The 15,333-nt window shown below is 39.4% G+C and overlaps 2 protein-coding genes across 2 annotated transcripts; one reads left to right on the top strand and one right to left on the bottom strand.

The window, feature by feature from the left end:
- Nucleotides 1–5,222: 5,222 nt before the first annotated feature.
- LOC126802042 (dolichyl-diphosphooligosaccharide--protein glycosyltransferase subunit 1B) lies at nt 5,223–9,371 on the bottom strand. Its single transcript, XM_050529570.1, is given in 11 exon segments — nt 5,223–5,423; nt 5,524–5,671; nt 6,156–6,245; nt 6,388–6,421; nt 6,423–6,448; nt 6,568–6,747; nt 6,962–7,104; nt 7,324–7,395; nt 7,398–8,145; nt 9,047–9,092; nt 9,196–9,371. Coding segments are annotated over 10 exon segments (1,581 nt in total). The 5' UTR covers nt 9,315–9,371; the 3' UTR covers nt 5,223–5,423; nt 5,524–5,548.
- Nucleotides 9,372–10,836: 1,465 nt separating this feature from the next.
- On the top strand, nt 10,837–14,823 carry LOC126802137 (BTB/POZ domain-containing protein At5g03250-like). The gene is made up of 4 exons (XM_050529696.1): nt 10,837–11,090; nt 12,187–12,256; nt 12,649–13,872; nt 14,239–14,823. The coding sequence occupies exons 1-4, from the start codon at nt 11,032–11,034 to the stop codon at nt 14,782–14,784; spliced, it is 1,899 nt and encodes a 632-aa protein (XP_050385653.1). The 5' UTR covers nt 10,837–11,031; the 3' UTR covers nt 14,785–14,823.
- The last annotated feature ends 510 nt before the right edge of the window (nt 14,824–15,333 follow it).

Genomic DNA, 15,333 nt, shown 5'->3' with positions numbered 1-15,333 from the left:
TAGTTACATTCATAAATGTATCATGTAATTTTTTGTAAAGGTTTCATTTCATTGAATCATCTTAGTTCCATCCATGTTTGCTATATTTCCAATTAAACATGATAAACAAACTTGACTTGTTTTTAGGCCATGTAGTTGTTGTTTTCATACATAATTTGCATGTTTGGAAGGATAGAAGACTCCAAGCTTGAAGATCCATGATTGACATTGAAGACTTGAGTTTACTTTAGTTGAAGAATTTGATTATATTACTTGATCACTTAATAAATGTATACAACATTAAATTGGCCTATATAAGCTAACTAAAGTACCTTTGGTGACAAATGCTTCCTTGATTTCCTCCGTGAATTACTCCTGTGATTTCCGGAGTTAATCATGCTAAAGCTAAAGTGAGTCGCACTAACACTCCCCCTTAAGTTGGCGCATATACATCAACCATGCCCAACTTGCTAAGTGCGTCATAAAAAACCTGTTTAGACACTCCTTTTGTGAGCATATCGGCAAGTTGCTCTTCTGTAGGAACAAAAGGAAAACTAATGATCTTCGCGTCTAGCTTCTCTTTTATAAAGTGACGATCAACTTCCACATGTTTTGTACGATCATGTTGAACAGGATTATGTGAAATATCAATAGCTGCCTTGTTGTCACAGTACAGCTGCATAACACTTTTAGGCTTAATACCCAAATCTTGTAGCAAATTTCTAAGCCATAACAATTCACACACTCCCTGAGCCATACCTCTGTATTCTGCTTCAGCACTAGATCGAGCTACCACATTTTGTTTCTTACTCCTCCACGTAACAAGATTGCCTCCAACCAAGGTAAAGTACCCTGATGTGGATCTCCGATCGGTAATATTTCCAGCTCAGTCTGCATATGTGAAACCACAAATCTCAAGGATATTGTTGCGATTAGAAAACATTACTCCTCTCCCTGGAGCTGACTTCAAGTACCTCAAAATCCTCACAACAGCATCCATATGATCCACACTGGGATTATGCATGAACTGACTCACTACACTTACTGCATACGCAACATCTGGCCTGGTATGTGACAAATAAATCAGACGTCCAACTAGCCTCTGATAACGAGTTTTATCAGTGGGCACTTGATCTGGGTACTCTGCTAACCGATGGTTCTGCTCAACAGGAGTATCAATTGGAGTGCAATCTAACATACCTGTCTCTGTTAGTAGATCAAGTATGTATTTCCTCTGACACAAATAGATACCATCACTTCCCCAGGCTACCTCAATACCCAAGAAGTACTTGAGTGTACCTAGGTCCTTCATCTCAAACTCTGTGGCTAGCTGCTTTTGTAATCTGTCCACCTCAATAGTATCATTACCAGTAACTACCATATCGGCAACATATATGATTATGGCTGTTACATTCCCTTGTTGGTGTTTGAGAAATAATGTGTGGTCTGAATTACTCTGCGTGTAGCCAATTTTCCTCATAAATTGTGAGAATCTTCCAAACTAAGCACGAGGTGACTGTTTAGGACCATACAAAGACTTTCTTAATCTGCATAGAGAGTTACTTGGAGAAGTGGCCACATATCCAGGCGGAAGATCCATGTATACTTCCTATGTTAGTTCTCCATGAAGGAATGCATTCTTAACATCAAACTGCCTAAGTGGCCAGTTCAAGTTAGCAGCGATAGAGAGCAATACTCGGATAGTGTTTATCTTTGCAACAAGTGCAAATGTCTCATCATAGTCTATGCCATAAGTCTGGGTGAACCCCTTTGCTACTAGGCGTGCTTTATACCGGCTTACTGACCCATATGGATTGTGCTTCACTGTAAACACCGATCGACATCCTACAGTCTTCTTGCCATATGGTGGAGGTACAAGCTCCCAAGTATTGTTCTTTTGTAATGCTTCCATCTCTTCCTCCATTGCTTTCCTCCACTTTGGATCTCCCAATGCATCCTGCACTTTGTTAGGTACTGATACAGTAGATATTTGATTCACGAATGACTCATATGACTTAGATAATCTTTTGGTAGATATAAAATTGGCCACCGGATACTTGGCTTTAGTCTGAAGGGTAGGTTCATATTTTTTTGTGGGTTGACCTCGAGTAGACCTATTTGGCAAAACATATTGTCTACTATTAGCCTGAATAGAATGACTAACCTCAGATGAGTGATCTTCTGTACCAGGAGAGCTTTGGTCAGGGATATAAACAGTAGTACGGGATACATGAGGGGCAGTTGTGTTGTCAGCTTCTGGTACCTGAATCTCTTGAGTGACGACCTCTGGTGGTGCCTGTGTGGCTGACACCTTGGTAATCTCAACGGAACCTGTTACCATATCGACTGGCTCATTTGTCTCCCCCTCTCCATGATACAACTCTTCAAAATAGGAATTCTCCCCCTGAAGAGCAGTATCAGAAGAGGAAAAATAACTCATGTCCTCAAAAAAGGTAACATCCATAGTGACATAGTACTTCCGAGTAGAAGGATGATAGCACCGGTACCCTTTTTGATGTCCTCCGTATCCAACAAACACACATTTAACTGCCCGGGCATCCAACTTAGAACGCTGATGTTGTGGAAGATGAACAAAAGCAACACAACCGAAAACACGGGCAGGAAGATTATGAAAAGAGGGTAATGAGACATGAGATGCAAGCACCTCGTAGGGAATTTTCCCTTGAAGGACACGAGATGGAAGGCGATTAATGAGGTGGGCGGAAGTAATGACAGCATCACCCCAAAGGTATTTAGGCATGTGGGCACTAAAAAGAATACACCGAGCCATTTCAAGTAAATGACGATTTTTTCTTTCAGAAACCTCATTTTGCTCAGGTGTGTAAGGACACATTGTTTGATGAACAATTCCGTGTGTGTTAAAGAACTCCTGAAAGACATGATTCACATATTCCCCCCCCATTATCAGACCGAAGAACTCTAATTGTGGCATTATATTGGGTTTGGACAGTGGTATAGAAGGCTTGAAAAGCTGGAAAAACCTCATCTTTAGTTTTGAGGAGAACAACCCACGAAAGACGGGTGCAATCATCAATAAAAGACACATAATACCGCATCCCTGACACAGTAGACTCTTTGGATGGTCCCCAAACATCAGAATGAATTAATTCAAAAGGAATAATACTTTTATTAGAAGTACTAGGGGAATAAGTAGACCGATGACTCTTGCCTAAAACACATGTCTCACAACGTAAAGAAGACTCATCCACACAAATAAACAAGGTAGGCATAGATTTTTTCATAACACTAAAAGATGGATGCCCTAAGCGACGATGCCATAACCAAATTTCACTTAGCTTGTCAGAAGTGGAGATTAAAGCGGTCCGAGACGGTGTCCCTGGTTTCTCCCCCGCATATGTTTGATCCAGATGAAACAACCGACCCCTCAAATACCCCCGACCAATTAGCTCCCCGGTTAGAAGATCCTGAAATATCGCATACATAGGAAAAAATGTCACAGAGCACTTAGCATCAGTGTTCAATTGGGGAACAAATATCAAATGATGAGATAAATTAGGTACATATAGTACATTGTGAAGCTCTATTGTGGGAGTAATACGAACTGACCCTTTCCCTAATACGGGAAATGTCTCACCATTAGCATTAGTAACATAGGGTACTGGTGGAGGAGACAATATGGAAAAAAAAGATTTATCATAAGTCATATGATCAGACGCACCAGAATCAATAATCCATGTAGTAGAACCAACAAAGTTAGAAATGTGTAAAGCCATACCAATTTCCGGTTTGATGCAGCGGAAACACAAAAAAAAAGGTTTTGAATCTGTCTTGGGTGCACGTGCACTGTCGTGAACCGGGTCGGGTCGGAAGCGGGATGGGCCGGGTCGGAAGTGGGCCGGGCCGGGTTGGTTGAAATCGAGTCGGGAATTCGCCGAATTATCGCGCGAATTCGGATCTCGCAAATTCGGGCCGGGTCGTCGTCGATTTTTTCGGCTTCCTGCGCCTACGGAGGTGCGGCTATCGGGGATCCGGAAGAAACGAGTTCGTCGTCGGCGCCGGTGATGAACCAACAGAATGGGAGTTGCCCGTGGAAGTGGGCTTGGTCGCTACGCAACTCCGTGCTTCGACTGCGCCTCCTTGGTCGTCGTCGGAGCGGAGCCGGGGAAGTGGGCTTGGTCGCTACGCACCTCCGTGCTTCGACTGCGCCTCCTTGGTCGTCGTCGGAGCGGAGAGCGACGTGGCTTGGTAGCTGCGCCTCCTTGATCGTCGTCGGAGCGGGGAGGACTTGGTCACGGGGAGGAATGGCGTCTGCGTCGACTGTGTCTGCGTCTTCGTTGTCGCTGCGTGGAGAGCAGAGATACCAAGCAGCCTCGAGTTACAAAATGAAGGAGATGACGGGGAGCGGGATTTTCGCGGGCGAGGGAAATGCGAAGCCGGAGCAGCCTCGAGTTTTCCTCGGGGAGCGCTTCGTTGGAGCGGGATACCAAGCAGGCAAGCAGCGTCGAGGTGTCCTCGGCAAGACAGAAATGCACGGCCAAAAAACCCAGAAAAAACAGAGACTCAACTCTGATACCAAGTTGAAGAATTTGATTATATTACTTGATCACTTAATAAATGTATACAACATTAAATTGGCCTATATAAGCTAACTAAAGTACCTTTGGTGACAAATGCTTCCTTGATTTCCTCCGTGAATCACTCCCGTGATTTTCGGAGTTAATCATGCTAAAGCTAAAGTGAGTCGCACTAACAACTTTCGGGTTGGGGTTTCTGGGAATCTGTTCCCTCTCATATCTTATTAAACATAACAAATGAGGAGGATCATAGGCACTTAATTGAGAATGTTGTACGTGTTGCTATGCAGAATTGACTTGCTGCATTCAACTCCATTCATGGAGGCTGCTTTTAGCGATTTCAATCCCATTCATGGAGGCTGGAGATTGGAGCATTGGTTTACTTGGTTACTGAGTTTTTTTTTTAATTCGGTTGCTGAGCTTATTTACATGTTATTCAATAGTTGGATCATTAAACTTATTATCATTTATTGTTTAAATGTTATTAAACTTAAATATTATCAAATTTGATTTGAAGTTTGAACTTTGAACCTTTTGTTGCGTTGCTCCTTTATTTGTTTGTAAGTTGTAATTAAAGACTGGAATTTAAACTCCAGAAGTATAGCAGCGTAATATCATTACACTGTTACAGGTCTTGTTGTATTGAACATATGAACTTGAATTCTGGAACTGTTTAAGGAACCGGAACTGAAATGTATTCAAATGGTTTTGATTCCTAAACGGTTCCTTCATTTTTAAACACAGAAATTGAACCGTTATCTTAAACGATTCGGTTCGTGGTTCCTATTTTTTTACTACTTAAGGAACCGATTGATTAAAAATATGTAAAACCCGAGTTGACCGGCATTGGACTCTTCCTCATGCACTGCTCCAAATTGGTCATCTTAGCTACAAAGCAAAAGAGAATCATAAGATTCCATCTTTTCTTAGTGTGTAACTCCAAAAGTGCTATTAAGCAAGTATAGAAACTTGAAACTTAAAACCATACCTTTAATGAGTCAGGAGATGCTATATCATTTGCTGATGGAAAAATCTACGTGTAGGTAAGCTACACTAGCCATGAAAAGGAAGAAGAACACAGAAACCAACATAAGCGGTTCTGCCAGCATGAAAACTGGGTTGAAGCTGTAGTAGACCTGTCAAATAAGTAAGGAGAAAGAGGGCATTGGTGGGGAGAAGCAAATGCACGCTAGATTGCAAGGTGGAGAGATCTATACAAATATTAAGCGTACAATTCCTTCACTATACAAGATGACCATCGGACCGTTGGTCAACAAACCGTAATCTTTTTGGATGTACATTTCTCTAAGTATATACCAGGAAGGCACTGCAAAAATATATGCCAACCTCTGTTGCCTGTGTGATGTGTCTTTAGTGAGGTTATCTGGTGAGCATTACTATTCCAAAAAATATTCCACACTAGCAACAAATTGACAAACTCAAGCCTATTATATTTCAGATTAATTTATAGGAACTGTGGTCAGATAGACCTCGAATATAAACATGATATGCCTAGCCGTATGGGCAAAATAAACAGTCATAAACTTATACTAGAGAACTTCATTGCCTTTAATGTTTAAGGTAGAGCGAATATAAGTATGCAGACAATGTTTGTGATACCTGGAAAGGAGAATTATGCTCAGGAACTACATTTTTCTTCTCAAGAACGACCACTGTCCTTCCAACGATATCAAGGTATGAGTGTTTGGTCTGGAAAATGAAAGGAAATACAACCAAACATCAATACCAGTATAGAAGAATATTAAATCTGTAGTCTAGTACTTTGCTTTTATGGCAATTCATTAGCAGCATATAGTCTGGCAGTATGAATAAAATGTTACAACCAGGATACCTCAAGATGTTGCTCAACCATAAAAGGAACCACGATCTTTTGATCCTTCTGGTAGCACAACCTGAAATATAACAATTCCAGAATCAATAAACTAATTCTCCCATGTCCGAGGGAAAAGAAATAAGCTGGAGAAAATGCAAAGATAGTTGTATGAATACAAAGGCATTGTACTACACGCACTTTGAGGGTAAACTTGTCTACTACCGTCTCAGCAGGAGGACAACCAAAGGTGAAATTGAGATATCGCCTACCATCAGGTGACTCAAAAAGAAAGTCTTGCAATGGTAGACCATATCCGATAATGAAAGTAGTTTTCCAACCTCCAAATAAGGGATACCTTGGTTCAATTTCAAGTTCTGACTAGAAAGAGAGTAGTGAAAGGGACGTGATCAATAATAACAAAATCAGCAGTTATATGCATAGGCAGAGATATTACTCTACATTGTTTTCCCTATGTGAATTTTGCTCAGTTGCCATAATCTTAAGATTAAGTGATTAACTATACTGAGAGATTCCATAAAGTCGGCGCTAAGAAGCTAGAAGATATGTAAAAGGGGAAACAGAGATAAAATACCCTCCGAAAATCTGTACGCAAATGTGATGACGAGATGTTCCCGATTTGATCTTGGTAGAAAACTGAATGGACTCTGGGAGGTAGTCTTGCTAGGAGATGTTTGAATGAAGAGACACCACTAGACCGAGCTTGATAATCAACTTATCAGCCCTGCCAAAACATATCTTCAAAAGATTAGTTTTAACTAATGCACAAATTCTCTATATGAGGAATACAACATAACTAACTTCCGTTTTTCTTAGGCATAATATACAATTTTTTCTTTTCTAAACTTTTATATTGCAAGCGATAAGTTTAGTAGAGGTCATCTTTTCCATTATCAAGATTACTTGGAGATGATAAGACTGGCAAGAAAATCAACCCGGAAAAGACACCCTTATGTCTAGCACCAGCATGTGCTAGAGTGTAATGTTTCGTGATCTGAAGATTTCCACCTCACGTCCAAGTTCCTCAACAACAGCAAATGGGCTATTATTCTCAAAATGAACAAGAACAGGAGAATAAGAGTATGCAGGGCGATCCTTGTACGGTCCATACTTCAGCTCAGTACCAGCACGTGTACTGGGTTCTACTCTAGTAAATGACTCCACCCTAGTACTAGGAGTTCTTAAAACAGTCGTATGTTGCTTGATATAATAGGGAGACAATATTATTGCACTGTCCCAGAAATAAACCAACTGAGACTCCGATTGGCTTAACTCTGATGGGAAAGGCTCCAGAGAATGTGTCAATATGTAAAGCACCTCTAATGTTGCAGTTTCACCAGCACTCAATGGATTGAGCAGCAATATTTTAAAGCACTTAGTCCCATTTGGTGCATCAGGTAGTTCAGTGGGATTCACTTCAAGGGGCACATAAATGTTTTTTTTTCTTTCCAATGGATTGAGCAGCAATATTTTAAAGCACTTAGTCCCATTTGGTGCATCAGGTAGTTCAGTGGGATTCACTTCAAGGGGCACATAAATGTTTTTTTTTCTTTCCAATGGATTGAGCAGCAATATTTTAAAGCACTTATTCCCATTTGGTGCATCAGGTAGTTCAGTGGGATTCACTTCAAGGGGCACATAAATGTTTTTTTTTTTTTCCAATGGTAAGAGCTGCCTTGAGTGATGATAATGATCAACCTGTGTTGGTGGGAATGCAAGAAGCACTTCTGAAATAGGAGAAGTGCCAGTATTTTCAATCTGAAAAAGACAACCCCATGAATCTAAAGCACAGTCCAGAAGAATAGAAAAACAATATTTTTTTTCTCAACAAATAATGCTATATGACCACAAAGTACTCCTATGATAGTTCCATGTTTAACCAAGGTTACTAGTGTAACACCCTATTGCTTTATGTAACATAATGACACTCAAGACTGTAATGTTCAAGTTTCTAATACTCAAAACAAACTACTCAGTTAACCACATCATGTCCAATATTGGGCGAACATGCAAGGTTAATTCATCAAATAGAATGACCCTTCAAGGCTTCAACTACAGTGCAATTTAACACATCAAAGATTGAACCTAAGCTCAAGTACCCACAAATGAGAAATGCAAACATCTACAACATCATAAAACTGTGGTAATGTTTTAAGATGTAAAGTCAATCCTGACAAATCAAATTTTCAATTTTCACAAATTGGGTTAAACTCTCTAATACACTAAGCTCACTGACCAGCAGAGTACAATGACACACTACTACCGAAATGAATAATGCCAAAAAAACCCACATATAACTCTTCTCTAGTACTACAGCATCAAGACCATAACTTCCAGCCCTATGATAAACCCAAACTGAAATCCAGTCACCCACATTATTCCCCCATTTCCTATTGTTAATTCCTCAACAAAATCGCCTTTATGGCTCACAATCTGACACACTGAAAATAGAACCTAAGCTCAATCATCTATATTCACCCCACAAATGAAAAAAATGAAGCATGTGAACAAAAACATAGCATATATATCAAATTGTAAAGATGCAAACTTTATTCATATCCCATCAAATTCTCACTTACCCACAATTTGGGTTTTATTTGGGTTCAATTTTCTCCACAATGAATCAACCAAAACAACCAATCAAAGCCAAAGACTCTACCTTTAACGTCAAGAAAACCTTGATGATATGTGAGGTGATGTCAATCTGCAACACAAAGATTGAAACAAAAACAAGAATCAAATACATTCCCAAATGAGAAACGAGAAATTTGAATCGGAAAAAGTTGAGGAATGGGGAAGAGGCTCATTCTGCGTTCGGCGGTGGCGATCTGGATGTCCTGAAGAGGAGAGGAGAAGGCAAGCAGTGAGAGATTGGAGAAGATCGTGAAGGCGAGGAGTAATCGAGCCAAGCTTCGCAGAGCTTCCATGGCGAAAGTGAGAGAGAGAAGCTTGACCTCTGCGACGACTGTGCAGTGTGAGACTGACCAAAAGTCCCTCTTTTTTTTTTTGAAAGGAAGTCACTCTCTCTTTCTTTCTCTGAAGTATTCAAGTTTTGACCTTTATATTTACTTTGGGCTTTATATGTGATTTGTACGGGCTTGGGATTAATGTGTGTGATTACTGATTAGCTATGTGACTACTATGTGAAAGTGATAATGAACTCTTCATAATTTGCTCATCTTTTCTGAATTTCCTTCACTGTTTTTGAAGGGTGTTGGGATGCTTAGTCACTTGATGGTTAGGTGTATGACTTGTTTACTTGGGATGTTTTACCATACATATTTCAAGTTGTATAAGAGATTCTTTAAAGGATCGTTCTTTAAATATACGATCTTAATGCGATTATTTACTCATAGTAAGTATATAGGTAAAACTCAACATCAAGAATGGTTAGTTTCTCATTCACTCACTGAACCAACCTTGTTTTTTTTCTTTCTCAAAATTGGTTAATGTTTATATGTTGTTAGATGATTTGATGCTCACGATGCAACATGTAGTAGTAAAGTCAAACAACACCACCTTACCGCACTGGTTTTTGCTCAAAAGAATGAAGAAATGGAAATTATCACTATGGCATATAATTACCGCACTGGTGCTTTTGAGATATTCCAATTGGTGTCAAATTGGATTATCACTATGGCAGCTCAAGATTGAGTCAAAGAGGTTGTGCCATAGCCCTAGGACAATAAACTTCTTTGACAAGTAATACTTTTTTAGTAAGGATGGTTCATGGATTAGGAATGAGACCAAGAGCTTATAATATATTATTCACTCCATCAAGTAATACTTTGAGGAAGAGTTCTCAAGACACATGCACATAAATGTACCACTAACATTACAAAGCCTCCTTTGTAAATAATAAACTTTATACACACTTAGCTTGAAATTCTTGATATGTATTTGAGTCTTTAGCTTTAAATAATTAGGTAAAGACCTGCCAACATATAGGTCCAAACATCTTGCAGTGATAAACATAGAGTGCTTGTATATGCTATCTAGGAGGATATTTAAAACATAAATATTGGAGAGGGATTGCATCCATCAAATTCATAACAAGACTTTCTTTTTCTTGGCGCAACAGTATCCAATCCTTTGAGGCATGGGAAAATAGTTCCTCACAAATGTAATATTCCACAGTAATAGTGCTTTAGACATTAGATACTTCATCACACAATTACAAAGTACAGAAGCCAAAGAAACTTGTCACGTTGTATGCCGTCCCCTAAAGTACATACACAAAGAATTTCAAGCACCACTATGTTTAAGAACAACGTTATTTAATTCAGTTCATAAAGTCGGAGGATCTATAGTACAGACCCACTGACTCTCAATCTCTCTCTATTCATCTCACGTTGGAAGTTACGAAAAAGCAAATACATAAAGAAAAATAAAATTCTTCTAGAGGAATCACTAAACACAACCCTATTTGCGTAACCGCATTAACTGAAGTAGATCTCCTCCTCCTTTGGACTCGGGACCTTCTCAGTTTCATTTGACAGAGAAAGAGAACCCATTTCTCAGTCACTGCCTTTCTCATATTTATCACAAGTTGTTGGTTATGGCTATTTAGTCAGTTTCTTTCTCACACATTTCAAGCTGAAATGATATAGGGGGTATCTGAGACTGAGTGAGAGTGAGTTGGAAATGGCGTGCCTGAAACTGGGATCGAAATCTGAGGTCTTTCATCTTGATGGCCAGACGTGGTGAGTGATTCTGCTTACAATGATTTACATTGTGATTTTAGAATGTTGGGTTTATTGTGTAATTGGGAAGAGAGTAAAGGGTCTGTCTTGAATGTTCACCTTTTGGTTATGGTTTCTGGGTTTAGTTTTTTGTTTTGTTTGGAGATTACTCGATTGGGTTTTAGTCTTTACCTATGGATCATTTGAAAGGCGTATTTGCTTACATAATGTCTCATAAATAGTTGGTGTGTATATTGATCAACTGATATGGTTTGGCCATGTAAAACATTATGAATGATGCAATGTGGATATGATCATACGAGGCATGTGCTATTGATTTGGTACATAAAGAGACATTGAAGTACCAGTCTTGATGATTTTTGTATTCTTGTTGGTGTTTGTATGCAATACATACATTATGAGCTGAAGAGCCGTATAGAGTTCCACAAGAAAGTGTCTGTTGTTATCAATTCCGTATGTTTAGGTGTTTAGTTTCTTCCCATAAAAACTTTTGAATCAAGGCACATCGGAAAGTATTCTGTTTATGGGGCCAGTCATTCATAATGTCCTTGTAACTGCTTCCTGGTTGCTGGTTTGGATTGGACTTAAGTTGAAGGGTCCTGTTGCATGGATGCATGATTGCTTTTTGAGGTGTAAAAGATTGCTCACATCTTGTTGTGGCGTCTGCTGCCTCATGAAGTGATATGTTTCATGAAAATTTGTACACAAGTTGTCGCCTTTTTTCTTACAGGATCCCTAATGGCCTTTCTTTGGTTTTTGGAGAATTAGTATTTTCTCTCCCAACACAAATGGACTTCAGACATTCATCGAGTTAAATTGAGATGGACTGTTGAATTATTAAAAATGGACTACTGTGCAGCGAAAGCGAACTCTCAGAACATAACAAAAGTGAAAACAGATGAGTAAAATTTGTTTTTTGTTGATTCGCTACGAGACTAATGTGAAAACAGAAAAGTTTTCTTGTTAGACAACTTTGATTGTTATGATGTCAATCTGTGGGCATTCCTTGTCATGCACTTGCATTTTATAAGTACCAACTGTCGTAAATAACAAAGTTTTGGTTCTATCATGCTTTGATGAATATTGTCTTTGGCAGGCTTTGCTCAACTGGACTTCCAAGTGACGTCATTGTTGAAGTTGGAGAGACATCCTTTCATCTCCACAAGGTGAACTTTACTTTGTCAAGCTCTAACTTTGTTCTTAAATTCAAAATGAATTCGACATACTTTGTGGACACTATGATCTGAATGGCAGTAAGACAAACATTGTTTGGTGGGTTTGAAGCAAGTACCTCACTTATCTAGTGTGTGGAGAGGCAAACCAAACATACAGCTCTCATCTGCTTTGCAATTGTGATAGATGTCATGTCTGATTATCTATGTAATTGTGTGTTTATCTCTATTTCGATGATTTCTTATAATTATAAATAACACACACCTCTCTCTCTCTCTCTCTCTCTCTCTCTCTCTCTCACACACACACACACACACACTCGCATCTGATTTATGTACTTTTTTACTGTACTTTTCTTTTAACATCATTTCTATATATCCACCAGTTTCCATTGCTATCAAGAAGTGGATTATTAGAAGACATTATTGGAGAATTGCCTAGTGAGGATGAGAATAAATGTAGTTTGGAACTGCATGACATTCCTGGTGGAGCTAAAGCGTTCTTGCTTGTAGCCAAATTCTGTTACGGTGTAAGGTTAGAACTCAATGCGCTGAATGTAGTTGTTGTACGGTGTGCGGCTGAGTATCTTCGCATGAATGAAGAATATGGAGAAGGAAATCTCATCATGCAAACAGAGGAATTTCTAAATGAAATACTTGGCAATTGGACAGACTCAATTAAAGTACTTGAAACATGTGAAGAAGTCTCGCCTCATGCAGAAGAGCTTCATATTGTTTCCAGATGCATCAATTCATTGGCAATGACAGCTAGTGCTGATCCGAGTTTATTCAGTTGGCCCATGTCAGGAAAAGGTACAGTGCAGAGCCCAGATGGCGTGGGGTTCTGGAATGGAATAGGCACGACATCCAAGCCACATCCAATTAATGAAGATTGGTGGTTCGAGGAAGTCTCCTTCCTGAAGTTTCCTTTTTACAAAAGGCTGATTCGGGCTGTTGAAGCAGGTGGTATGAATCTAGAGAAGGTTGCTGGTTCCATTATGTACTATGCAAGGAAGCATCTTTCCTTGTTGGGCAGGCAATCGTGTTTCCTAAATGGAAACCGTGCTGCCCCTGCCTCAACTGTTTCTGCTTCATCTGATGCAGATCAAAGGAACCTTCTTGAAGATATAGTGGAATTACTTCCTGATCAGAAGGGCGTTACACCAGCCAATTTCCTGCTCAGGCTTCTGCGGACATCTATGCTTTTGCATGCTAGCCCATCATGTCGAGAGAATTTGGAAGAGAGGGTTGGCGCTCAGTTGGAACAAGCAGCTCTTGAAGATCTCCTGATACCAAACATGGGTTACTCAGTGGAGACCCTCTATGATATTGACTGTGTACAGCGGATTCTTGATCACTTCATGCTTATGGATCGTGATTCAGTTGATTACTCTTCTAACTCCATAGTGGATGAAGGTCAGTTGAGTGATGGATCTCAAGCACTGACTCGAATGACTGTGGTGGCTCATCTGGTAGATGGCTATCTTGCTGAGGTGTCACCTGATGTTAACTTGAAGTTACAGAAGTTTCAATCATTAGCTTCTCTTATCCCTGAATATGCAAGGCCATTAGATGATGGACTTTACCGTGCTATCGACATATACCTCAAGGTACATTTTCCTCTTTTTGTCTTTTGTAGTCATTTTATGGTCTCGAGTATAGAATAACTAGTTAAAGGACTTCCTTCTGCAACTTGGAAGCATTTCCTGCTATATATATTTTTGTGGATGTCTAAGAGATGCAGCTGTAAAAATGTGATTGTGGTCAGCAATTGAAATTCAGTAGTCTATATTCACTTGGACAAAATAACCATCAGGTCAGAGAAGCTACAAAATGCTTGCACTTGGAGAACTTTCATAGATAATCAAGAATTCTTAATGAGATTGCATTGTAGATTTGATGCCATAAGAATACGTCATTTTTCTTAAACATTGAGTGCTGATTAAAGTTTTCAATGCTTGCATTGTCAATTTTAGGCCCATCCCTGGCTAACAGATTCTGAGAAGGAGCAAATATGCAGGCTCGTGAACTGCCAGAAGCTCTCATTAGAAGCCAGCACTCATGCAGCCCAGAATGAGAGGTTACCACTCCGCATCATAGTCCAAGTTTTGTTCTTTGAACAGCTTCGGCTACGGACATCAGTTGCCGGTTGGTTCTTTGTATCTGAAAACCTTGAGAACTCACAGAATCTGAGTGGGAATCTCCCACTTGTTAGAAATGAAGTACCTGTTCAAGCTGGCACCAGACGAGGACTGGAACGGGTTGTAGCAGTCGATGACATGAAGGAGAGGGTTTCTGAGCTTGAGAAGGAATGCTTGAGCATGAAACAAGAGATTGAGAAACTGGTGAAGACAAAAGGTAGTTGGAATTCCTTCTTGAAAAAGTTTGGTTTGAGGCTCAAGCCAAAGTCAGTTAAGAAACCATCCAAGCTCAGCTGCAATGGTTCGGAAGAATTACCAACATCAATAGGGCCACTTATGAATGGAAAGGAAAATTTCGAAAATAAAGAATTAAGGGATTAGAAACTTTCCTAGAACTTGTTCAATTCTATTTTTCTTAACCTTTTTTTTTAAAAACCTAGTTAACGCTGCTGCAGGCTCTCTTGTGATTATATCATAAATGGTAATCTATATATCTCTCTCTCTCTCTCTATAATAACGATGGTATGTGAATAAATATGAAAACTAGAAAACTGTCCAATATTTTTGATGCATCAGTTATAGGCGAAACTGAATAATAAACATGAATTTATTAAATTTTAAGTATCACCTGTATGACTCTTGGGGTTCTCGGTAATGCATGTGGAGTTACTAAACTCCCCTATATATTCTGATCATGTAATCTCACAAGTTTTGTCCACCCAGTTCCTTCTTTCAGCTTACATTTTAGTATCTGCTGGAGCTTTCGTGTAAAAAACAAAAATATTCTGCAAGAGCTTCAATGACATAATAGATATCCTGGCCTTGACAAAGTTGGGATGGATCAAATGAATTACATTGCTTGTTCGAAAAGAAGAGAAGAAATGGATGCGAGCGATAGGATCAGTACATTGCCAGATGCACTTATCAGTC

Source organism: Argentina anserina, chromosome 7, assembly GCF_933775445.1.
Source record: "Argentina anserina chromosome 7, drPotAnse1.1, whole genome shotgun sequence".
NCBI classification, from domain to species: Eukaryota; Viridiplantae; Streptophyta; class Magnoliopsida; order Rosales; family Rosaceae; genus Argentina; species Argentina anserina.
Note: the sequence above shows the minus strand (reverse complement) of the source record. Positions and strands in the feature narration are given on the sequence as shown.